Source organism: Schistocerca nitens, chromosome 1, assembly GCF_023898315.1.
Source record: "Schistocerca nitens isolate TAMUIC-IGC-003100 chromosome 1, iqSchNite1.1, whole genome shotgun sequence".
In the NCBI taxonomy this organism is placed as follows: Eukaryota; Metazoa; Arthropoda; class Insecta; order Orthoptera; family Acrididae; genus Schistocerca; species Schistocerca nitens.
In genome coordinates, this window is record NC_064614.1 from 789,153,539 (window position 1) to 789,181,189 (window position 27,651).

The 27,651-nt window shown below is 43.0% G+C and overlaps 1 protein-coding gene across 8 annotated transcripts in view; it reads right to left on the reverse strand.

Moving 5' to 3' along the window:
- The window catches only part of LOC126262041 (la-related protein Larp4B-like), a 504,153-nt gene extending 482,279 nt beyond the window's left edge, over positions 1-21,874 (reverse strand). For 6 of the 8 annotated variants that reach the window (XM_049958589.1, XM_049958591.1, XM_049958588.1 and 3 more), the window contains exon 1: positions 21,604-21,874. In XM_049958589.1, coding sequence (XP_049814546.1) covers positions 21,604-21,711 — 108 coding nt within the window. In that variant the 5' untranslated portion in view covers positions 21,712-21,874. The remainder of the gene's footprint in view (positions 1-21,603) is intronic. The other 2 variants (XM_049958594.1, XM_049958592.1) reach the window with 2 other exon arrangements.
- Between the last annotated feature and the right edge of the window lie 5,777 nt (positions 21,875-27,651).

Here is a 27,651-nt window from a genome sequence, read left to right on the forward strand (position 1 = left end):
GTCGGCCAGTCAGTCAAGCTGTGTCTGCTACCGCTCGGCCATTGCCGCTCCCATAATTTAAGAAATTTTTAAAAAAGATTTTTAAATTTTAACTACCGCTTCCACCAGATGACGGTATATTGGACGTGAATGGTGGGGAGTGGCTACAGAGCAATGTTCAACGTTACTATGTTATAAATAGCGTATATTGCCTGAGGATGCACCGATAAGTGGTGCGAAACCGGTCGCAGATTTAATAAAAATCATTCGTACAGCCAGTGCGGAATTTTCTTTGAAAAAATCTCACGTATCTCTTCGCGCTCCCCCCCCCCTTCCCGCCCCCTTCACAAGTACGGGGACAAACGTGTCCGGCTTGAGTGACTCTTCCTCTACTTAAAATATGTTTTTTCTTTGTGAATAGGAAATATTAAATGTATGAAAAGAAATTCTACGGGGACTGTTCAATAACTAAGGCAATATATTTTTCTTTCTGCCAATTTCGATCGAAAAAATGTGGAATTTTTTGTGGGACATCGTGGAATATTCCAGCTTCAGCCCCTATGGTTTCATGAAGTTCCCATATGCGTTGTAAGTAGCCTTCAAAACGGCGTCAGTAACGTAGGTGCATTCCAAGCAGAGAGTTGCCACTGAGTTTCTTTTGGCGGGAAACCAGAGCATCGCTGATGTTCATAGGCGCTTGCAGTTTTGCAGTGTGCCTACGGAGACCTGGTAGTGAACAGAAGCACGGTGAGTCGTTGGGCGAGGCGTCTGTCATCATCCCAACACTGTCGTGAAAACATGTCCGATCTCCCCCATGCTGGCCGGTCGCACACAGCTGTGACTCCTGCAATGTTGGAAGGTGTGGACATTCTCAATCGAGGCGATCGACAGATCACAATCAAACACCTCGCTACACAACTGGATGTCTCTGTCGGTAGTGCTGACACACTCGTCCACCGTTGGGGGCACTCAGAGGTGTGTGTCCGCCGGGTTCCTCGCTGCCTAAAAGAGAATCACAAAGAGCAACGACGATCACAGCTACGGTAAGCTGGGACCCTGAAGGGCTTATTCTGTTTGATTTCCTCCCCTCTGGTGCAATTCGGAAGAGTATTGTGCTGCCCTCAGGTAATTGAAAAAACGACTTCAGCGTGTTCGTCGCCACAAAAATGCAAATGAACTCCTTGAGAATGCAAAGCCGCACACAAGTCTGCCCACCTGAGAGGATATCACAAAACATCACTGTCTGTTCTTCCTCATCCACCCAACAGCCCGGATTTCGCACCTTCCGACTTACATCTGTTTGGTCCAATGAACACTGCACTCCGCGGGAAGGAGTACGTGGGTGATGGGGGGCGAGGGGTTACTCATGCAGCAAGACGTTGGCTCCGTCGTGTGGTCATACAGATCCTCCCACTAAGGTGACGTAAGGCCGTCGCATTGAACGGAGAGGTTTTTTAGCCAAAAGGGCGAGTAATAATATGGTGATTGGAATTTTGAATCAAACGAACCAGCTTTCAGAAAAAATATGGTGCATTACTTATTGAATACCCCTCGTATTAATACAATGATAAGTATCTATGGATGTCCGTGACACAGAGGTGAAATAGAAACGTAAAGAGAGACATAATCCTTTTACTCCAATATTTACTCTGCAGGACACTGTAATCCGCGTAACAAGACATGGTGTACGTATGCTTGAATCAGTTATTAACTAGGAACGATTAAAATATTTCAAACACTCTAGAGGAAATTAAAGCGTAATTCGTCATCCCCACGTAGCAAATGCTCATTTCATATAGATGCTAGTGCAGGTCTAGAACTCATTGGATAGCAATAACTAATATAACAACAATACTAATAGTAAACTGCGAGATAATGTGCTATCTCACTAGACTGCACTACCCTTCTTGCAATACAAAATGATTTAGCCCTTTAAGTGCTCTGGACGTGTTAACGCGCGCGTCTCCGTACCTGTCCCTGTGAGCTCTGAACGTGTTTACGCGCACCTGCTGATACTCTGAACATGTCTACGCGTAGAAGAGAAGGACTGGTGGCGCGCGTAAGCCGGCTACGGTGGCCGAGCGGTTCTAGGCGCTTCAGTCCGGAACCGCGCGACTGCTACGATCGCAGGTTCGAATCCTGCCTCGAGCATGGATGTGTGTGATGTCCTTAGGTTAGTTAGGTTTACGTAGTTCTAAGTTCTAGGGGACTGATGACGTCCGATGTTAAGTCCCATAGTGCTCAGAGCCATTTGAATCATTTGGCGCGCGTAAACACGTTCAGAGTACACAGGGACAGGTACGAAGGCGGGCGCGTTAACACGTCCAGAGCACTTAAAGGGTTAATAATAACAACAAATTATTATTATCATTGTTTTTGCTATTATTAACGGGATTCGTATTACAAGAAGCGCTGTGCAATTTGGTGACATATCGCAACATCTCGCATGTGCTTCTCATACGAAACTCGGAATGTTGAATAAAGCTAATCTTCATGCTTAAAGTACGGCAGTAGCGTGTATAGTAATTGTCTTCTGTATGGTGTCTAAACGCAGTTACCGTGGAAATGCAGATGCAGGCAAATATTACTTGTGTGTCTTGGGAAGTGTCATGCGCTGTAGTGTCCGACGTAACTGACTAGGAACAGAAGGTACTTTTGCGAATACTTGGATGTAACCCACATATTTTACTGTAGTGTTGAAAGCCTTACGAAAAGGATCGCTTGTCTGTCGGTCAGCTGCTCTGTCCAGTTCACGACTAGAGACACAGCTCGCTCTACTCTACAATACAGGTTTACTTTCACCTTTGTTGATCCAGTGGCTGTATACAGCCCTTTCCTGTGGCCAAACGAATCTTGGAAAAGGGGTTTTAAAAAATAAGAACTATGAAAATCATAAAGGTGGACCAAATGTTTTGAGCGATTTATATATCACAATCTCACAGCATCCATATTACAATTAGTACTGTTCACAAAACTTTATTCGATCTTTAATCAGTTTCAGACTATTTCCATGTCTCTTCAAATCCTCCTTGTTAAAAAATTATACGAACGACATTAATAAAATTTCTCGTACCCTTATGCTAAAAAAAAGTCGCTCCTTAGGGCGACCAGTGTTCGGCTCCTGAAGGCCATAATATTTACTGAAGCCTACTGACACCAGCCTGCCTCGGGATTTTCCTTAACAAAATTGCCACGGCACAAGATCCCCGTCTTACACATTAATTTCGTAGGTTGTTTCGTTGATTCCTTAGGTAAATGCCACACTACAAATCCATGTGGGTTATATTATAAACTGCCTTGTCACGGCCCGCGCGGCTCTCCCCGTCGGAGGTTCGAGTCCTCGCTCGGGCATGGGTGCGTGTGTTGTCCTTAGCGTACGTTAGATTAATTGGTGCGTAAGCTTAGGGACCGATGACCTCAGCAGTTTGGTCTCATAAGACCTTACCAAAAAACTATATTATAAATCCACAAGTCCGTGATTCAGATTCCAAGCTAAATTACGCTGTTATTTTTTCCACTCTCCACGTTAGTCTATACTATGCATGCCTTTTCATCCCTGTATAGCTAGTGCACAACACTCCACGCCTTTTCATCTCTGCATAGCATCTACACCGTACTCCAACTAGACGCATTTACAGTAATCGAGTCTTAGTCTCTCTCTACAGCACCCCCTCTCCCCCAACATACAACACTAACTTCCCTCCAGTACCATATGAACTATTCATTGACGCCTCAGAATGTGTGTCACATCAACTAATCCATTCTGTTACTCAAGTGGTGCCATAATTTTCTTTTCTCCCTGATTCGATTCAGTACCTCACCATTAGTTATGTGCTCTACCAATATTACCTATTGCATTCTTCTGTAGATCCATACTGATAAACAGGGGTAGCCAAGATTTCGGCTCGCGGGCCGTGCCCAGGCCCTGGTGCCAAAGCAGTGTCTCGCTTCACATTTCCCCCACTGTAATGCCGTGCTGTCTGAGCGCGAGGAGGGGGACGAGGGGAAAACAGCGAACGCGCCACATTTAAATGACAGTACAGTACTACTGTATGTGACTTGGTTTTATATTTCACGTTTCTCAAAAGCGTAGATCATAAACAAAACAAGGGTTCAATATTAATCAATTATTTTTGGCGCGCTGGAGACATAATATAACTTTAATCTGGTACAAACTGTCGGCATACGGTCAGAGACAGATAATTTCAGAGAGTTTCTCACTCTAGTTGCGACGAAATAAATGATTTATTTAGTTTCGCAATCTGAAAAAGGTCTTTCGCACAAATATGTCGATCGAAGTATATAACACTTTTGCAACCTCATTTTGAAGACTTGGAAAATCTACCTGAGAAAATCAATGTAGACTTCCTGGACAGTTTTAACGTAAAAGTATTTGTAATTAAAACTGGGATTACCTTGCATGTCACTCAGTTACATCTGTACATACACAGAAGCGCTTTCAATTGAAACAGCAAATGCTGTCGAAAACACTTTGCCATAAGGTGTCGCTTCTACAACGCGATTCTCTTTTTAAATGCATCCCATCAAATCAGAAAGAAGTTACCTTGCAGTGTCTTACTGTGGACACTTGCAGGCAATCCACTTAAAATGCGAAGTCTGCAATCCATTCCGGATCTTCTAATTTTCGTTCCTGCCATTCTTTTTCCTTCATAAATTCGACAATACCGAGATTTAATTCTAAAAATCGTAGCAAGCAGGCCACTTGGCTTAAGCAGTGCACTTTGCAGTAATATATGAAGACTCCACACTACTCGTTCATTTCCATTGAAAACTTTCAACTGAAACCAGAATAATAGGTGCCACTTCAGAAATTTTATTACTCGTACCGCCAATTTCTTCAAGTGCTTCATGCCTCCAGATTTAGCACAAAATGCTTCTTGATGTACAGAAAAACGTTTCCCGTCTGTCGATAGTTGTAATGTTTTTGCTCTTTCAATGTCATCTAAAAGCTTAAATTATTTCTGGACTGTGACGATAGATCGCTAGACTGCTTCTTTTTGTGCAAACAGCCACTCGACCTGTGGACGTCCTTCGTGCCAAGAACAAGCTGTGGACGGTAAACAGCGCTGACACCACGATTCTGCTGAACTCGGAGAGTCGTGCCGAACACAAGACGCCGCACCGCAATGCTGAATGAACTGTCACGCTGTTCCCGTCCGCAGCTCGCGGTATAGTGGCTAGCGTTGCTGCCTGTGGATCACGGGATACCGGGTTCGATTCCCGGCCGAGTCGGGGATTTTCTCCGGCCGGGGACTGGGTGTTTGTGTTGTTATCATCATTCGAGCCGTGGCGAGACTGGAAATGGAAAAATTGGGAACTTGTACGGGCACTGATGACCACGATGTTGAGCGCTCTACAAACCAACATCATCATCGTTATCGTCATCCTCATCATCAGGCTATTCCGGGTCTTCCGAGATGGACCGAGTATAGCCGTGTGACAGGCTGGGCCTTTGGCCCGCGCGCGCTGTACTCCTCAAGTCTGCCACGCCGTGGCCGGTCCAAGTCTGAAAGCTTCATTTCGCCTTTCGTCTGTACTGTCTATCGTCCACGTTTCACACCACAGAAGGTTACACTTCACACAAATACCCTCAGAAAAGATTTCCGGATATTTAAATTTATTTTCCTCTTTTCATAAATGCCTTTAGTGCTATAGCCAGTCTGCATCTTATACTTTCTCTACTTTGGCCATCATCAGTTAACTTGCTATCCAAATAGCAAAACTCATCTACTAAATTTACTTTCTCATTTCCTTATCTAATTCCTTCTGCATCTCTTGATTTAATTTAACTAGATTCCACTATCGTTGTTTCACTTGTAGTTAATGTTCATCTTATACCCTCTTTTCAAGACACTATCCATTTAATTCAACTGCTCTTCCAAGCCTTCTAGTACCTCTGACAATTACAATGTCATCAGCAAACCTCATACGATGGCTGTTCAATAAGTTCAAATGGCTCTGAGCACTATGGGACTTAACATCTGAGGTCATCAGTCCCCTAGAACTTAGAACTACTTAAACCTAACTAACCTAAGGACATCACACACATCCATGCCCGAGGCAGGATTCGAACCTGCGACCATAGCGGTCGCGCGTTTCCAGACAAGCGCCTAGAACCGCTCGGCCACTCCGGCTGGCTGTTCAATAAGTAATGCAACATATTTTTCTTTCTGGAAGCAAGTTTGTTTTATTCAGCATTCCAACACACCATATTGTTCTCCATTCTTTTGGCTTCAAAACCCTATTTTTCAACATAATTTCCGTTCAGTGCGGTGGCCTTGCGCCATCTTACTGGGAGGTCCTCTATGCCCACGTGGTACCGCTCTATTAGTCGATGTCGGAGCCATCGTGTTGCTACGTCAATAAAGCCCCCCTCCCCGCCCCCCCCCCCTCCCGTGCAGCGATGTGCATGTTTTATTGGACAAAACAGAATGGAAGTCGGAAGATGAGATATGTGGGTTGTAGAGTAGATGTGAAAGAACAGTGCAATGAAGTTTTGTTGGCTTCTCTCGGGTACGCAGACTTGTGTGAGGCCTTTGCTTGTCATGGAGAAGGAGAAGTTTCATTTGTGGCGACGAAAACGCTGAAGTCGTTTCTTCAGTGTCCTGAGGGTAGCACAATACACTTCCGAGTTGATCATTGCATTACGAGGGAGGACATGAAACAGAATAAACCCTTCAGAGTCACAGAAAACCGTCGCCATGACTTTTCCCGGCTGAGGCCGGAGGAGAAACGATGTGACGCCACTCCATGGATTGTAGTTTTGTTTCCGGTTCGAAGTGATGACAATGTTCTAGAAAAAATTATCACGACTAGCCTCGTAACACGCACGCAATTCCGCACAGATGGTCGTTCTTTGCTCTTAATGGTCTTATCTTAGGCGGCGAGGAAGCCAATGGGCACGCAGCTTTGAGTACCGCTACTGGGGGACGAGTGTGTCAGCACTACCACCAGAGGTGTTTGTTTGTGATCCGTCTGTCACTTCGAATGAGATTGTCCGCACGTTGTAGTATCGCAGGAAGCATAGCTGTGTGGCCGGCCGGCGCGGGAGACTAGACAGGTTTGCGCTACCTTGTTGTGATGATGACAGTCGCCTTGCCGAATGACTCACCGTGCTTTTGTTCACTGCTAGGTCTCCGCAGACATACTGCAACCGCCTACGAACGTCTGCGATGGTCTGGTTTTCTGTTAAAAGAAGCTCAATGAGAGCTCTCTGCTTGGAACGCACCTTCAATACAGGACCCATTTTGAAGGCTACGCATAGCACCGACACATATCGTAACTTCATGAAACTATAGGCTCTGAAGCGGGAATATTCCACGATGGCCGGCCGCGATGGTCTAGCGGTTCTAGGCGCTCAGTCAGGAACCGCGCGACTGCTACGTCGCAGGTTCGAATCCTGCCTCGGGCATGGATGTGTGTGATGTCCTTAGGTTAGTTAGGTTTAAGTAGTTCTAAGTTCTAGGGGACTTATGACCACAGCTGTTGAGTCCCATAGTGCTCAGAGCCATTTGAACCATTTTTTCCACGATGTTCCACAACAAATTAATCGTTTTTTCTACCGAAACTGATCGAGAAAAAATTGTGTTGAATTTCTCATTGAACGCTCCTCTAGTTTTTATTTCTTCTTCCTCAGTTTTAATTCCCTTTTCAAATTTCTCCTTGTTTTTCTTTACATACTGATCAATATGCAGATTGAATAACAACCCCGTCTCACTACCTTCTCAACCACTGCTTCACCTTCATGTCCTTCAACTCTTATAACTGCAATCTAGTTTCTGCACAAGTTGTAAATAACCCTTTGCTCTCTGTATTTCTACCCTGCTGCCTACAGAATTTCAAAGAGCGTACTCCTGTCGACACTGTGAAAAGCTTTCTCTAAATGTGCAAGTGCCACGAGCGTAAGTTTGCCTTTCTTCAGTCTATCTGCTAAGACACATCGTAGTGTTTGTATGGACTTGCGTGTTCCTACATTTATTCGGAATTCAAACTGATCTTCCCATGGGACGTTTTATTCGAATTAGTCTTTACTACCAACTCCTAAATATATTTACTATCTCCCTCGAAATACCCTGCATTTGCCTGAGAGAAATTCATTACCATGGCAGCGACAGTAGTACCGTACCTGAAACTTCCTTGCAGATTAAAACTGTGTGCCGGACCGAGACTCGAACTCGGGATATTTGCTTTTCGGTGGTAAGCGCTCTACAACTGAGCTACCAACGTATGACTCACGAACCCCCTCACAACTTTACATCCGTCAGTACCTCGTCTCCTACCTTCCAAACATCGCAGAAGTTCTCCTGCAAACTTGCAGGTCTAGCACTGCTGAAAGAAATAATATAACCACAGTCTGGAGAGGTGTTCCCAAAATGAAATTTTCACTCTGCAGCGAGGTGTGCATTCCTATGAATTCCCGGTCCGGCACACAGTTTTAATCTGCCAGAAAGTTTCATAACAGCCCACACTCCGTTGCACAGTGATAATTTCATTTAGGACCGTACCTATTTAAACGTTTCGATGTTCATACCAACCTTCGGGTTGAGATCAGCATTCCTTACCCTTTTTATGCAAGGGAAACGGAATCTCTGGCGTGGATGAACGCAGTAAAAAGGACCAGTGTTTCTGACAGGGCAGCGCCTGTGTAAGACGTTGCGGAAGCAGAGCACAGTGTGTTGTCACTTTGTAAGGCAGCCAACGCGTGCCGCAACCGTGGCGGGTGAAATCGCGAAGCGGCACAGGAAGGAAACGCGCAGAGTGCCGTGGGGAACAGAAAGGCGACAGCCAGCAGCCTGGACTCTTCGCACGGCACTGGCTTTCGCCCTACCGCGGCCCGCTTTGTCGTAATGAGCGCCGAGTGACGTAACGCCACACGCCGAACACTATGTCGGGTAACATCCCAGCAGAGCGACTGGCACGTATCCGGGGCTCTGTTCTGGAGGGGGCTACATTTTGCAACTACCGCTCGCGCCCAATAAGCACTATCTGATCGAAAGTATCCAGACACCTACTGATACTTTATGACGACCTGAACTCTGCTGGGGACACTTTCAATGAGGTGTCTTAGTGTCTGTGTAGAGGTGGAAGCCCATTCATCCTCAAGAGCCGAAAACAGAGAAGGAACTGATCTTGGACACTGGGATCTGGAGCGGTCAACGTTCTAACTCATCGCAAAGGTGTTCCATTGGGTTCATGTCGAGGCTCTGGGAGACGTTATTGTCCACAAACCATTGCCTCACAGGCCCTGTTTTATAACAGTCATCGTCTCCGAATGTTCCTCTTCTGTAAAGAGTACACAAAGCTTTAAAATGTGTTCCTATCCTTCCACATTTAGCGGTTTCTTAAGCGTAACGAGGGGACCACACCGTAACACGATCTCTTCCATATTTCACTTTTGGCACTACGCAATACGGCAGGTAACGTTGTCCAGACATTAGCCACACCTAAACCCCTCCGTCGGATTGCCAATGGCATGGCGTGATACATCGTTTCAAATTGCTCGTTTCCATGCTTCCACTGTCCATTGGATCCGCTCTTTACACCACCTCAGGCATCGCTTTACACTTACTACAAAACTGCGCAGCTTTTTAGTAGCTGCTCGACCATCGTACCCCATTCTTTTTAACTCCCTACGCATAGCCACTGTGGTAGGTAGGTTGCTGGTAGCTCGAGTGATTTCTTCCGCTGATTTCATGCGATTTTTTTACAACCACCCTCCGCAATATTCGATGCTCCCTGTCCGCCAGTAGTCCTGCATGAATTAAGCCTGATCTTGGTTTAGCAGTGGTTGTTTCTTCACGTTTCCATTCCCACAATCACTTCGCTAACAGTCGACTTGGACAACTTTAGAAGACTTTAAATGTACCTGATGCATGAGTTACTCTGGTGTCATCCAATGACATGTCCATGTTCGAAGTCGCCGTGCTCTTCTGACGCCAAATTCCGGTGTAACAACACAACATTCCACCCCTCCTTTTGTATTGGCTGGTCCGCCTCTAGTGACACGTAGTTGCATTACACTCTGCTATTCGGATACTTTTGAACAGATAGTGTATTTTTTCCTGCCTCAACAGCTTCTAACAGCATGACGTTAAAGTGGCAAATTCCTGTAATGCAGAATTAAGTTGTAGTCATAGTATTTACAGTAATTATCTTTTTCATACTCCTAAGATACGATCCTGAGTGAACGCCGTCTCCAAATACGTAACTAAGGACGCGCGGTCCGCCTCGGTAACTGCGCGGTCAGCACTGCGACTTGCTAAGCACAGGGGCGCGGGTTCGATTTCCGGCCGGGTCGGAGATTTTTCTCCGCTCAGGGAATGGGTGTTGTGTTGTCCTTGCGTTCGTATCGTCATAACTGACATTCCACTGTTGAGATGGCTATATGGGCACGACCCAAAAGCCAACGAATTAAACAAATAAGTAAAAACTAAGGACGCATTGGTCAAGTTAGCAAATGTGTGTGAATGACAGGGACTAATCGAAACGCACAGTTCTCTCTTCCAACTGTAGGACAAATATGAATATAGGTAATGCCAACTGAATGCTGTCAAAGGCATGCTGTTACTAGCGCTGAAAGCTCAGTGAAAACACGGGGCCGGCTGAAAACAGGAAATAATGCATTAGCAGTTCTACGCGCCGTCTATGTCTCAGACATGCGATGTGATCGTGAAAATCCCCGAAACTAAGTCAGTGGTAGGATTCAGGCATGACGGAGAGGTTCACGAAACCTCTGTCTCGAATCTGAGTCAATTTCGTTTTGAAATGACATGCTTATCATTAATACACAGTCAGCTATTAGTCAACAACCGCGCGCACGCTGTAGGAGTGTCTTTGTGCGACAGTTACCGTAACAACAAGATTAGACATCCAGAATGAATCTTTCAGTCTGCAGCATAGAGTTTGTTGTTTCGAATCTTCCTGTCCGATTAAAATATCCTTTGTTTCAGGATCGATAGTCGCGTATAGTATGCGGGAGAACTCCTGTGGAGTTGAGAAATTAGGTGAGAGGCGCTGGCGGAGGTAAAGCTGTGAAGGAGGATCGTGGGTTGTGTCTTGATAACTAAATCGCTAAGAGCATAAACCGTGCGTGTGAAGGGACCAAACTGCTGAGGTCATCGGTCCCTAGTCTTACACACTAACTTAGGGGTAAGAACAACACACACACCCATGCTCGTGGGAGGGCTCGAACCTCTGGCGGGAGGGACGGCGCCATCAGTGACATTGCGCCTTTAACCGCGCGGCCACTCCGCGCGGCAACACCATAAAGTGCTAAAGGCAAAGTTCCGGGTTTGTGCCCCCTCCGGCACATAGTGTTAATTTGCGAGGAAGTTTCAAGATTGCAAATGAATAGACGTTACACGCTGCAAGCAACGTGACGCTGAGGAAATTATCTCGTGAAAAAAGTTTTCTTAGCAGATGTACGCAACTTGGACAGTTCATCACATAGTGCCAGATTTCTGCGGGCTCGTGGGATGGCGTAGGTGGGGAGAAAGGTGACTGTTTAACATCTCATCACATCGAGGTCATTAGAGACGGGCAGCTTCTTCAGAGGCGAAAGGCAGGCATATATAGCGAACTATCTATGGCCTGTCTGAACAACCAACGTGGCATCCGCCAGAAGAAAATAAGGAGAACCGCGGAAAAATTAAGTTTAACCGGACGGGAATTTAAACAGCACTCTTTCTACATACGAACCCAGAATATTAATCATTCTGCCATTCCACCCGGTAGTTTTAAAAGTACGGGGGAGTTGCGTAATGAATATTTCGAACTGTTTTCTCGGAGAAGCGCGTTTGCGCGTGTCTGTTCTTTAATACACAGTACTGCTATTTTACCTTTACTACCTTCTACTACTTCCCCCCATGAACCATGGACCTTGTCGTTGGTGGGGAGGCTTGCGTGCCTCAGCGATACAGATAGCCGTACCGTAGGTGCAACCACAACGGAGGGGTATCTGTTGAGAGGCCAGACAAACGTGTGGTTCCTGAAGAGGGGCAGCAGCCTTTTCAGTAGTTGCAAGGGCAACAGTCTGGATGATTGACTGATCTGGCCTTGTAACAATAACCAAAACGGCCTTGCTGTGCTGGTACTGCGAACGGCTGAAAGCAAGGGGAAACTACGGCCGTAATTTTTCCCGAGGGCATGCAGCTTTACTGTATGGTTAAATGATGATGGCGTCCTCTTGGGTAAAATATTCCGGAGGTAAAATAGTCCCCCATTCGGATCTCCGGGCGGGGACTACTCAAGAGGTTGTCGTTATCAGGAGAAAGAAAACTGGCGTTCTACGGATCGGAGCGTGGAATGTCAGATCACTTAATCCGGCAGGTAGGTTAGAAAATTTAAAAAGGGAAACGGATAGGTTAAAGTTAGATATAGTGGGAATTAGTGAAGTTCGGTGGCAGGAGGAACAAGACTTTTGGTCAGGTGACTACAGGGTTATAAACACAAAATCAATTAGGGGTAATGCAGGAGTAGGTTTAATAATGAATAGGAAAATAGGAATGCGGGTAAGATACTACAAACAGCATAGTGAACGCATTATTGTGGCCAAGATAGATACGAAGCCCACACCTACTACAGCAGTACAAGTTTATATGCCAACTACCTCTGCAGATGACGAAGAAATTCAAGAAATGTATGACGAAATAAAAGAAATTATTCAGATAGTGAAGGGTGACGAAAATTTAATAGTCATGGGCGACTGGAATTCGGTAGTAGGAAAAGGGAGAGAAGGAAACGTAGTAGGTGAATATGGATTGGGGCTAAGAAATGAAAGAGGAAGCCGCCTGGTAGAATTTTGCACAGAGCACAACTTAATCATAGCTAACACTTGCTTTAAGAATCATAAAAGAAGGTTGTATACATGGAAGAACCCTGGAGATACTAAAAGGTATCAGATAGATTATATAATGGTGAGACAGAGATTTAGGAACCAGGTTTTAAATTGTAAGACATTTCCAGGGGCAGATGTGGACTCTGACCACAATCTATTGGTTATGACCTGTAGATTAAAACTGAAGAAACTGCAAAAAGTTGGGAACTTAAGGAGATGGGACCTGGATAAACTGAAAGAACCAGAGGTTGTGCAGAGTTTCAGGGAGAGCATAAGGGAACAATTGACAGGAATGGGGGAAAGAAATACAGTAGAAGAAGAATGGGTAGCTTTGAGGGATGAAGTAGTGAAGGCAGCAGAGGATCAAGTAGGTAAAAAGACGAGGGCTAGTAGAAATCCTTGGGTAACAGAAAAAATATTGAATTTAATTGATGAAAGGAGAAAATATAAAAATGCAGTAAATGAAGCAGGCAAAAAGGAATACAAGCGTCTCAAAAATGAGATCGACAGGAAGTGCAAAATGGCTAAGCAGGGATGGCTAGAGGACAAATGTAAAGATGTAGAGGCTTATCTCACCAGGGGTAAGATAGATACTGCCTACAGGAAAATTAAAGAGACCTTTGGAGAAAGGAGAACCACTTGTATGAATATCAAGAACTCAGATGGAAACCCAGTTCTAAGCAAAGAAGGGAAAGCAGAAAGGTGGAAGGATTATATAGAGGGTCTATACAAGGGCGATGTACTTGAGGACAATATTATGGAAATGGAAGAGGATGTAGGTGAAGATGAATTGGGCGATATGATACGGCGTGAAGAGTTTGACAGAGCACTGAAAGACCTGAGTCGAAACAAGGCCCCCGGAGTAGACAACATTCCAGTGGAACTACTGACGGCCTTGGGAGAGCCAGTCCAGACAAAACTCTATCATCTGGTGAGCAAGATGTATGAAACAGGCGAAATACCCTCAGACTTCAAGAAGAATATAATAATTCCAATCCCAAAGAAAGCAGGTGTTGACAGATGTGAAAATTACCGAACAATCAGTTTAATAAGCCACAGCTGCAAAATACTAACACGAATTCTTTACAGACGAATGGAAAAACTAGTAGAAGCCGACCTCGGGGAAGATCAGTTTGGATTCCGTAGAAATACTGGAACACGTGAGGCAATACTGACCTTACGACTTATCTTAGAAGGAAGATTAAGGAAAGGCAAACCTACGTTTCTAGCATTTGTAGACTTAGAGAAAGCTTTTGACAATGTTGACTGGAATACTCTCTTTCAAATTCTAAAGGTGGCAGGGGTACAGAAACCAGATGGCAGTTATAAGAGTCGAGGGACATGAAAGGGAAGCAGTTGTTGGGAAGGGAGTAAGACAGGGTTGTAGCCTCTCCCCGATGTTATTCAATCTGTATATTGAGCAAGCAGTAAAGGAAACAAAAGAAAAATTCGGTGTAGGTATTAAAATCCATGGAGAAGAAATAAAAACTTTGAGGTTCGCCGATGACATTGTAATTCTGTCAGAGACAGCAAAGGACTTGGAAGAGCAGTTGAATGCAATGGATAGCGTCTTGAAAGGAGGATATAAGATGAACATCAACAAAAGCAAAGGATAATGGAATGTAGTCGAATTAAGTCGGGTGATGCTCAGGGAATTAGATTAGGAAATGAGACACTTAAAGTAGTAAAGGAGTTTTGCTATTTGGGGAGCAAAATAACTGATGATGGTCGAAGTAGAGAGGATATAAAATGTAGACTGGCAATGGCAAGGAAAGCGTTTCTGAAGAAGAGAAATTTGTTAACATCGAGTATAGATTTAAATGTCAGGAAGTCGTTTCTGAAAGTATTTGTATGAAGTGTAGCCATGTATGGAAGTGAAACATGGACGATAAATAGTTTGGACAAGAAGAGAATAGAAGCTTTCTAAATGTGGTGCTACAGAAGAATGCTGAAGATTAGATGGGTAGATCACATAACTAATGAGGAAGTATTGAATAGGATTGGGGAGAAGAGAAGTTTGTGGCCCAACTTGACCAGAAGAAGGGATCGGTTGATAGGACATGTTCTGAGGCATCACCAATTTAGTATTGGAGGGCAGCGTGGAGGGTAAAAATCGTAGAGGGAGACCAAGAGATAAATACACTAAGCAGATTCAGAAGGATGTAGGTTGCAGTAGGTACTGGGAGATGAAGAAGCTTGCACAGGATAGAGTAGCATGGAGAGCTGCATCAAACCAGTCTCAGGACTGAAGACAACAACAACAACAACCTTCTACTATATATTCTGTAGTGACAAATGCTATTTTGTGAATTATGGCATTTCATAGTGATGCGGAAAACTAAGAAATCCGCAGATTTTCACTAAGTGTTTTGCAGCACGTACATGTTAGGCAAAATTTTCTTGGAATACAAATGGAACGCTAAGGAAATCAATATTTCATTGTGACTCATCGTCGGCCGCTGTAGCCGAGCGGTTCGAGGCGCTTCAGTCCGGAACCGCGCTGCTTCTACGGTCGCAGGTTTGAATCCTGCCTCGGGCATGGATGCGTGTGATGTCCTTAGGTCAGTTAGGTTTAAGTAGTTCTAAGTCTAGGGGACTGATGACCTCAGATGTTAAGTCCCATAGTGCTTAGAGCCATTCCATTGCGACTCATCGCAGTGCGTACTTCTTGTACAAATGAACAATAGTATTAGCTTTTTAAATTGTTTAATAATTTCTTTGCAGAACAGTGTTGTGCACTAGAAATGAGCCGAATAAATCTGCCATTTTAAACAGATTGGCCTTGCATTCTGGAGTATGGAGACTCTCACCTCCATCCGGAAATCCTGACTTAGGTTTTCCGGGGTCTCTCTAAACTACTTCAGGCAAATGTTGGAATGGTTCCTACTATAAGGCCACGACTGACTACCTGTCCCATTCTTGTCGAACGAGACCTTTCAGTAAGTAAATACCTTTGTATATGAATCTTTTTATTTCTTAAATTGTAATACCATGTCATGTCCAGTATCCTTGTAAAGGTGATCCACTTATGAATAAAACTACTGCAACCGCAGGCGGCCGTATGTTGGCAACTATTCACTATCCTTCTCCTATATTACTGTTCTCTACGCGAATGACGCTCGGCAACTCCATAACCACACAAATTGCAACAGAGGTATATCCTCTAACAAAGGATCAATTATCGGCAATCAATTTTAGTGGTATGCTGTAGTAAGGGTGTGAGTTAACAATAGCATAAAATGCGTTTGAAAAGGTGATAGAATCTGCTTAAGAGCGTCACATGCTGAAGTGTAATTCCGATGTTTCTTCAATGTCTGCTTATTGCTCTGCATGCACTTATGTTAACTAACACTCAGAAGGTGCAACAGGTCTATTAAAGAGACTGCTTACACCACGCTTGTCCGCCTTATTCTGGAGTATTGTTGTGCGGTGTGGGATGCGCATCAGGTGACACGCATATCGAAAAAGTGCAAAGAAGGGCAGCTCGTTTTGTATTATCGCGAAATAGGGGAGATAGTGCCACAGACATGATACGTGAATTGCAGTGGCAATCAACAAAACAAAGGCGTTTTTCGTTGCGACTGGATCTTCTCATGAAATTTCAATCACCAGTTTTCTAGCCGGCCGAGGTGGCCGATCGGTTGTAGGTTCTACAGTCTGGATCCGCGCGACCGCCACGGTCTCAGGTTCGAATCCTGCCTCGGGCATGGATGTGTGTGATGTCCTTAGGTTAGTTAGGTTTAAGTAGTTCTAGGGGACTGATGACCTCAGAAGTTAAGTCCCATAGTGCTCAGAGCCATTTGAACCAGTTTTCTCCTCCGATTGCGAAAACATTCTGATGGCACCCACCTACATAGGGAGAAATTATCATCACGATAAAACGAGAGAAATCAGGGCTCGCACAGAAAAATTTAAGTGCTCATTTTTTCCGCGCGCCTTTTCGAGAGTGGAATGGTAAAGACACAGACAGGTGGTTCATTGAACCCTCTGCCAGGCACTTTATTGTGAATATCAGAGTAATCATGTAGATGCCTTGTTACGTACATAACATCCATTTGACGAAAGTAAATCCTGCTAATTCTTAAAAAAGGTTATATTTATGATTTATTCTTTTTTAACAATAAACGAAAAATCCAGATACTTTCCCGTGTGATTAACAATTTTTTTGTGAAAGGTACAAAGACTAATACAATTTTGATCGACCAGCGAAACTGTGGAAGAATACTGTAGAATGCATCGAAATTAGTAGTTAAGAAAGGCGGGACATTTGAATTATATAGGGTCGTTTCGTTAATAAGCAAAATTGGCGCATTTGGGGAACTGAGAATCCATATTACGCGATCGAGGAGACTCTTCACTCTCTGTGGGTGTCTTTGTGGTATGTAGTGTCCAGTCACGGAATAATCTATGCAATATTCCTTGATGCCGCGGTGACTACCAAGTGCTACGTGAAGGTTTTGGAAGATGATTTCATCCCCATTATCCAAAGTCACCCTGATTTCAACAAGATGTGGTTCATGCAAGACGGAGCTCCACCCGTGGACCGCATTCTGGCTCTGGGGTACCCAGAGGCCGCTGGCATTGGCCTCGACTGGCCGGCATATTCTCCGAATCTGAACATATCCGACTCATTTTTGTGGGGCTGTATTAAAGACAAGGTATACAGCAATAACACCAAAACCATTGCTGAACTGAATTCGCTATTCGCCTGCGCCACATCATCGCCAATGACGGCAGGCATATCGAACATATCATAACCTAAATCCGAATATCTGTAGTGACCGTTACATGTTGAACAAAGTGTGTGCACGCCGTAGTTTGTAACTAATTTACGTCTTTTTTCGTGTAGTTCAGTAACTGTCACCCTGTAACTGGTTTACCACCACCAATAAAATAAAAGAATCACTTGTGGATGGCGCACGTGTTTACGGAACCGACTTTTTCAGTAGCCATGGTATACGGGAGATTCCGACGCGAGCACTCATCTTGTGCTATAGGATACAGCTGCCCTTAATAGGTCGGTTTGAACACCCCAGTGCTTCACTGGGCATGGTCCTCATAGAGATAGAATGCCCTGGCATTCCTCTGACCGTTGCCCTATCTTTCACAGTAAGTTATTCGACACCACCGATTTAACGTGGATTCGGAACGATGGGAAACTTGGCATTTTTCAGACGTACATATTATTGCTAGACGTGAAAGAAACTGTGAGTGACAGGAGAATCCCAGTATCGACTGTAGACATGACCAGGATGTTCGGGTTTATGCTCTGCGGAGCACTGAAAAGTTCTTTTGAAAAGGGGATCGAAGTGAAACTGGCGACACTATAAACATCATTATTGGTGGTAGAGAACAGCCCGTTAAAACGGGAATACACGCTCAATCTTCCTCTGTCTTCAGCATTGGCACAGTTCTTAGCAGTGCCTAGGCTCCAAAGAAGCTAATATTAACCATCTTGAGTCATCAGTCTTTTGACTGGTTTGATGCGGTCCGCCACGAATTATTCTCTTGTGCAACCGCTTCCTCTCAGAGTAGAACTTGGAGCCTATATCCTCAATTATTTGTTGGATGTATTCAAATCTCTGTATTCCCCTACAGTTTTTACCTTTTACAGCTTCCTCTAAAAACATAGGAGTTATTCCCTGATGTCTTAAAATATGTCCTATCAGCCCGTCCCTTCTTCTTGTCACTTGTCACCTTTTTCCATATGTTCATTTTTTCGCCGATTCTAGGGACACCCTCATTTCTTATCTTATCACTCCAATTATTTTCAACATCCTTCTGTAGCACCACTTCTCAAACGCTTTGCCTCTCTTTTCCGGTTTTCCCATAATCAATCATGAAGCAACGGAACTCAAAACAATGAACGTCTGATTTATATAGCAAAGGAACAGAAAACTGACAACCTCTTTAAGTAGGCATATCGATGTAAAATAAGCGACACAACGAAAACAGTAAAGAAAAGCTAAATGAGACTTCATTTTACACTTATACAATTAAGAGAAGGATTTTCACGTGCGGCCGTACTAAGAGCCACTCAAAATTTTTAAAGAGTAAAAAGCTGTAAATGCCTTCGGAGAAACTTTGGACAGAAGGAGGATACACCGGAGTTTAGCACTTCGTGAACACCGAGATCAACACAGCGTTGACACAATCTGAAAAATTTCATGCAGATGCAAAGGGCAAATACAAAAGTTACAGGTAAACTTGTGGGTTGATACGTCGACCCCACGCTCTCCTACGGTTCGTTACACATACAACTTGATGCTGCTATGTTTAACGTGTAAAACATCAGCGACGGTGAAATATGGATTTCTATATTACAACTAAAGAAACGACGTAGTAAGTTACGACGAGTGAAATACAGTATTTTTATGGAAACGACTAACCAAAATTTACAGAGGATCCACGCAATCACTTCTACGTGAAATCGCTTTGTGATTAGTCAAACTAAGTTCTGCATAAAACGCTAGAATGTTGGTGACTAAAATGGCTGTGGAGCAGGACGACGACGACGACCACCACCACCACCACCAACAACAACAACAACAACAACAACAACCACCACCACCAACAACAACAAAATTAATATGTAGAGTGCTTTCTCCAGACACTCTGTAGTACACCAACAAATACACCTTACAATGAAGGGGGAAAAAACGGGAACTACCAAGATACCATTAAGGTCAAATTTTATCTCAGCAGCGTGTGAAAACTGCGTCATCTTCAAACTTGTTTCATATTACAGTTCGGTGAGACATAATGATACTTCGATCAATGTACACAGTAGTAATGCCATCCAGAAAACGTGCACTAGCATTTCCGAATGTGTCGACGGGACAAAATTAGGAAGCTGCATGAAGTCCATAGCGCAGAGTGCTAATGCGTTATGTTGCAATACAGCGCAGCTCGAAATCGGCCTTAAATAGATTGAACGACGTACTTCGTGCGTCTCAAGCGTCTGCTTATAGCAACACTAGTCACCCGGTGCTCTGCGTAAATATGTACCAAGAGGGATGCGGTGGTGTTGAACTTTTTGACCTGATGAAACACGAAAAAGAGCTTCATCTGTACACAGCTCACTGGACGCGTATGTGAGATGAGCGGGGCTTCGCAACCCCGCCAATCAACCCGATTCAGAAATTTCGCGATTTCTGAGAAATCACGAACACCGGAATCGTCCCTTTGAATACACCACGACCAACGTCCTCCGCCATCATTGTCCATCTGAGTTATTTTAAGCATGTTGAAGACAGTACTGTGTACTTGCGGTGATGGCTGTATTATAAAGTGTCAGAAATATTAGAGGTAAAGTAGTAGTTAGAGATTCAGTTCCAGTGGATGTTATCGTATCCCCTTGCTTCGAGTACATTAATATTTTTACAACTGGTAAACATATCTTTGGCCAAGAGTCTTCGCCGGCTTTTCGGTGAATATGCGGAGTAATGAGATTTTCTGCAGTTTCCATATGCTGTTTTTAAATTAGCGGTCCGTTCAAGTCGTCGTCATATTTTTTACATCAAATAAAAGTTGGCGCAAGAGGGTATAAAGGAAACAAGAAAAAATAAGTATCATCATATCATATACTACATTGAAACATATTGGTAGGAACTGGCAAACACAGTTTAGCACGTTATTAGGAGAAGAAACATCCGCAGTCACAGTCCTTGAAGATTTGTGGAACATGACAATGTATAGCGAGGGAGACAGCTAATTCTCGGAAGAAAGACGGCCACACTGCGCGTGAGCTGCGCCCATGCTGTTGCTCCGCGGCATCGATTTTCCGTGTGGGTCGCGAAGTTAACGTAGGGGTGCAAACGCCACTGACGCACGGGCCTGTCACGTACAGGGAACGTATCAACATGGCGAATTGTTGAGAGACACAACCGTAAACCCATCGCGCCCACAAAGACTACGGTAACCCGCAGCATTAACGAGCCTTTGCCAAGACGATATGAAACCAAGATCTCAATAAAGCTACGAGATCATTTGTTCAGCGCAAACTCAGCGGTGTAACTCGCTAAAGGTCTGAAACCATTCAATGAGTTGCTTACGTGCAGACAAAAACGTGACAGTAATGGTGCACCTTCTGATGGCAGTTATAAAGGATGTGAAATGCAATACGTGGACATCGTAGGCAGACGCTCGGCGTCCGCATCCGTGACCAAGGGGTGGGCACTCAGCTACTCAGTATTCCAGTGAGAGCCTCTACGCACTTCCAGGCTACCATAAAAGGCGGCGGCACAACCTGGACAGAGCTTCCGCTGACCGTACCTCTTGGTCGTGTGCTTTATCCGCAGGACAGCCCGACTGTGTATCTCATTAAAGATGTACGCACACACTGACGTTGATCGGTCGCCGATTCTTGCTTGCATGGAATTATTCTGTTGACTGGGAAACAACTGCGTTTCACTGCAGTCGCTGAAAATCTGGAGGAGCACTGACATTGCGTGGTACACAATCATAATACCTAAAATTTCGTTCTAATTTATACACCACAGAACACTTTTTGGATAGTAAGTGTAGTGTCAACAAAATCTTCAGTAACGAAGCAACGGACGACCGCCACTGACAAAGCATTACTCCTCAACCTCCTGATACCACGAACTAGCACCTATGGTTATTTCTGAAATTGTGTTTTTAACAAAACATACACTGAGAACAGCAAGAATCATATGTATAGTTTCTCTGCTTTAAAATGATGTAAGAAATAACTGCTATGCCAACTAAGCCAAACCATTGATAGCAAATTAATTTGGCAGTCTTACCGGTGACAATTCCGCCTCCCCCTCACTATGCTCGATCTGCGATGACTGTTGCTTTGATCGCTTCGCCTGAGCTCTCGGAATTTTGTCGGCCAGCTTTGGCGAGTTCATAACGAATCGTTAACTTTTTAAAAAGGCATCAAGATAGACCACGTCGCATTTACACTGCAACCACACACACTATCAACAGATATTTCTGCAGCTGTCACGAGCACTTCACACCATACTGACGTTTGCAGCCAAAGCACCCACACCACCTTACGCACGCCTCTGCTGCACCAGCACGACTGTCGTCTGCTACGCGTTCCTGCCAGCTGACATCGCCTCCTAGCGCCACTCACTTGCTGCGGCGCTCCGCGTAACTACGATCGTTGTAGCTGCTGAACTGCAAACTTGTCACTTCCCCGCAATGCAGCTGTAGTATGACATACATGAACGAAAGACAAGACAAACCAAACCAAACCAGGCCCAGCTTAGGTTATTGCTGCTGTTGCTTCATGCTATTTTATCGGGCATATGAAACTTAATGAAATTATTTTGAACGTTTCGTCATTAGTTGCAAATGATTGCTTTTCGAAACCGTCTGCTTATAAAGAGGACACTTTATTTGTTTTACTAATGCGCCAGTAGGCATAAGTTTTATTCATATCATGAAGGTGTCAATTTTTATGTATAGTATATCATGTAACAACTGTTGCACGAAAATGTTTTTTTAAAAAAAAGTTTTTCCTTTAAAAATTTACATTTTTCCGCCCATCAAAACACAATTTATACCTTTCATATTGTATTTCTTTTGAACATAGTGTTCCACACATCTTCGAGAAAGAATCTAGTGAATATTATTTCGCTGCAGTACCATTTATTATGTCACATGGCACTATTTTATTGCACCCACCTACAAGTAGGCATAAACAATACACACAAAATTTATCTGAATTCAATGTTTCTCCCTTTGTGGAAATAAACTTTATTTCACTAACTGACAGTGCAGATTGCTGATATAGTGATTAATTATAATTCTAAGATATCTTCTGTGACATAAGATGCCTAAGTGATTTAATCTTGATGTTCGTCCAATACATCAGCATGTGAAAACAAAATATTCCTGACACTTCTATTGGACATGCTTCATATTGTTACAAAATGAGTCATGCGAAACCACATTATTTCTGCATGCACACAAATCATACACCTTCCTTTAATAGTTAGCATGACGTTAATAAATTAAGCAGTTCTTCTCTTTCAAAAGGATGTACAAAATCCAAGTTATGTCAATATCAAACAGTGTAAACCACCACCACCACCACCACCTATGCAGCAGCAGCACAACTGTTGTCTACTGCTTTTCCTACCAGCCAATATGGCAAACAAGAAATAGTGTTCTTTGTTTTTGCTCAGCTAAGACACTATCAACATAACTTTCACTGAATATGACACAGCACACCAAGAGCACAAGTTTCTAAATCTGACATTCTGTGCCAACAAGCAACAGTTGTGTTCTACAGTCTGTGTGACTGTACTTCTTAAACAATATTATCCTTTCATTGTTAAGTGCTGTAGATACATGCATTGAGAAGTGTTTCATGGAACTAGCAGATATAAACTGTACAACCAGTGTTCTGCCACACTAAAAGATATATGTTGATAACCATATTGTAAACAACCCTTCTGGATAAAATTTGCAATGAAAAGTGTAATGCACTTAGGTATGTCCAACGTATTGATTTTTTTAATATAGTTTAGAAACATAAATGCTGAAATAATTTCCAAGTTTTCTTAAAGTGGTGGTATTGGGCTTAGGGGTCTGGGTGTACATTAAAAATTCACACAATTTATGAGGTAAAGCCAGTAAACAATAAGTAAGAGGTGTATATTCACCTCACACCTTAATTTTTATCCAGTCATCTGTGTGAGAATTATTCAACCTTCACAAACATCTGGTCATCAAGTAGTAGTGTAGGTCTTCTCAAAACTTAAAAGATACCTACAAGTAATGGGTATTGCCTGTGTACGGTCAGGTTATAAAGGAGGAGTCCTCTCGCAAACTTTCATTGAGAGCCATTAAGGATGTGATCAGGCATTGGTTCAGCATGGTACTTGAGAATCTTCCCTGTGTAGATGGCAACTTCTACACTACAATAACAACCGGGACAAATGATCTTCCCTGGTTTCTAAAGTGGGGAGAGGGGATTGATTTTCTTTTGCCTCTACAATTCAGGGAAGTGTTATTTACCAAAATTGGAAATGTAAAGTATGAATTTCATGATCGGGTCTTAAATTACAGGCCACAAAATGCCTATTCTAGTTATTATCTGGGGATGTAAGCAGTTTTAAGCATAAAAGGTGGAACTTCAGAGCTGCCTATCCTTTTCAGTGATTTACCCTGTGTAGTATAGAAGGATAGTCAGTGGTGTTAATGCTAGCAAATTGAAAGAATACCTATGTCTGTGTACTTTTGGAAATGATCTTAAATATTTAGGTTCATCCATGTTGGAGGTGTATGAAACAAAACTCTAGTGGAAATTATTAAACTTAAAGCTGATTCCTTAAACTTTGTATGTAAGCTGTCTCATGACAGTTAGCATCTATGTTCAAGTTTTGCCAGTTCCGTTTCTCTTCAGCATCTCCATGACACTCCCACAGTCAAACTAAATTGCAACCACAGTTAGGCCTTTTTTGTACAGGTGCCACACACTTGAAGAATATTGTAGGATGTAAATTCCTGGATGGAACAATATTGTAACTAAGGTAAATGCAACCAGTCACTTATAGTAGATTGGTGTGGAGCATAGCAACACATAACAGAAAATAAATATATTTGAGTTCGTGGTCTTTTTCTAGTTCAAACAAACACTCCTGTACTCACATTATTAGTAAACAACCAATTTTGTAGACTAGTTGCATTTCTCTAGCATTCTCCCAATGAACCAAACTATGCTACCTGTTTATCTACTGCTGAACTTGGGTGATCATTCGATACCATATCACAGAAAACTGTCATACTCAGGAATTGTACAAGTTAACACCTTCAAATTGTGACTCACAGATATTGTGGTCACAATACAATAAGTTTTTCATGTTATAAAATGAAAAATTTTACATTTCTGAATATTTAAAGCAAGTTGTCACCCTATGCACCACTTTGAAATGTCGTAAAGATCTGCAGCATTTTTTCAGACATTGTTTTATTATAGATAAATGCATCAACTGCAAAAAGTTAATTCTACATCTGTCAGTGGCATCCCAGATACTATGCTGTGACCTCCCTACCAAGAAATCCTCGGTTCAGTCACAAATTTAACTCGATACTCCCATGCAATCCCAGTATTGACAATAAATGTAGGTACGGTAAGAGTCAAGTGCTTGTCAGAAAACAAGAAATACTGCATCTACTGCACAGCCTTGATTCATGGCTTCCAGGATGTCATGTGAGAAAAGTGAAAGTTGGGATTCACATGACCAATGTTTTTGGAATCCATGACAGTCACATGGAGGCAGTCATTCTGTTTGAAGTACCTCATGTTTGAGGTCAAAATATGTTCTAGAACTCTACAAGTGGCTGTCGAGGATCAAGGCTAATGAAAAATAGTTGCTTGACTCTCTTCTGCTATTCTTCTTGTAGACAGGTGTGACTGATGCTTTCTTCCAATAACTGGGCACGACAGGATATGCGATAGATTATAGTTAAATTGAGCCTATTTCAGTTGAAAATTCAGTATGCAATCTGATAGGGATTACACCAGGCCTTGGTGCTTTGTTCATTTTTAGCAATTGCAGTTGTTTCTGAACACCTGTGGCACAAATATTTATACAAGGGTTGGAACTTTAATAGTGGCAACTATTTATTTAGAGCTCGTACAAAATAGACATGTTTCAAAGTTTTACTGACCTTCAAAGTAGTCACCAGCATTTTATATAACCCATTGCCAGTGATGTGGAAGTCGTAGGATACTCTTAGCAGTGCCAGTTGTCTCTATGCTGTTCATTTTTGGAACACAACCTACCACCAGCTTAGAGACAGAAGTGATGACACTTTCTGCAGGACTTGACCATCATTTTGCAGGACAACGCTCAAGCACATACAGTGCAAGCTGTTGCTGATTTGTTAGACTGATGGGGTTGCTAAGTGTTATACCACCTATTGCACTCCCCTGACTTAAGCCCTCGTGAGTTCAACTCGATTTCTAAACTGAAGGAAACACTTCACGGCATTCTCTTCAGAACTGCTACAAATACGTCGGGCAATAGACCGTGCTGCTCGAACTGTCAACACAACTGGCACTGCTACGAGTATCCTATGACTCCCACATCGCTGGCAATGGGCTATACACAATGCTGATGACTACTTTGAAGGTCAGTAAAACTTTGAAACATGTATCTATTTTGTACAAGCTGTAAATAAATAATTGCCACTATTAAAGTTCCAACCATCATATCACTAACTTTTGCAGAGCTGCGAAAATTAAACTTAGGCTATCTCCTGAATTTGTAAAGGAACAGAGCTCAGCATTTCTGCTTTTACTTTGCTACCCTCAATTTCAGTATATGTCTCACCTATGAGTGTCTGAACATGAACTTTGGTACCACATCCTTCACAAATGACCAGAATTTCTTTGGGTTTTGTGCAAGATCCTTCAATAATAATCTGCAACCATAGTTGCAGACAGTTCCATGCATTGCTCCCTTGACAGTCAAAACACATTACATTCTTCAATGGCAGTTAATTTTTATGTTTCAGCAACTGTAATGAAACATGTACATGCAGGGCCAATATCTAAATTCCTACAAAAAAAAAAAAAGTCTCGAAAATGTAATGTCAGGTTCATATAGCTGCTTACCTATGTTGCATCAGGCCAGTTTATATTAAGGAACAAAATCATGCTTGATCAAATTTTTAATTTTGTTACAAATAACTGGGGTGACTTTCCACAATATCACACCAAGTGAGTACTAAGATTATATGCCTTTAACATAGGGTGGACTGTGCAAGTTGATTACAGCAAGCAGAAATTAATTGCAATAACTTATATATTAAAGCACGTACTGGAGGTTACTGGGTATGGTGCCTTCACTTTACACGTCAAAGGTTTCGGGTAATTTCATTCAGAGACTATGCCATATTATTGCTACGCATGGTGGATATGTGGAAAATATCGTACTATAGAGTTTCCCAGACCGCAGCGCCATCTGTTGTTGAAACTTGTAACTACTGTAATTTCGAAAGTTTGTCTGCCTGAAAATGTACTGTTGTCCCAAGCATATTGCAACAAACGGTGTATTTCTATCGCTGCTCGTTTAGCTTTTATTGCCGTTTCAAATATACCGGTCATTTTTGAAACACCCTGTACATTATATAATGGTAAGACAGAGATTTAGGAACCAGATTTTAAATTGTAAGACATTTCCAGGGGCAGATGTGGACTCTGACCACAGTCTATTGGTTATGAACTGTAGATTAAAACTGAAGAAATCGCAAAAAGATGGGAGTTTAAGGAGATGGGATCTGGATAAACTGAAAGAACCAGAAGTTGTACAGAGTTTCAGGGAGAGCAAAAGGGAACAATTGACAGGAATGGGGGAAAGAAATACAGTTGAAGGAGAATGGGTAGCTTCAAGGAATGAAATAGTGAAGGCAGCAGAGGATCAAGTAGGCAAAAAGACGAGGGCTAGTAGAAATCCTTGGATAACAGAAGAGATACTGAATTTAATTGATGAAAGGAGAAAATACAAAATGCAGCAAGTGATGCAGGTAAAAAGGAATAAAAACGTCTCAAAAATGAGATCGACAGGAAGTGCAAAATGGCTAAGCAGGGATGGCTAGAGGACAAATGTAAGGATGTAGAGGCTTGTCTCACTAGGGGTAAGATAGATACTGCCTACAGGAAAATTAAAGAGACCTTTGGAGAAAAGAGAACCACTTGCATGAATATCAAGAGCTCAGATGGAAACCCAGTTCCAAACAAAGAAGGGAAAGCAGAAAGGTGGAAGGAGTATATAGAGGGTCTATACAGGGGCGATGTTCTTGAGGACAATATTATGGAAATGGAAGAG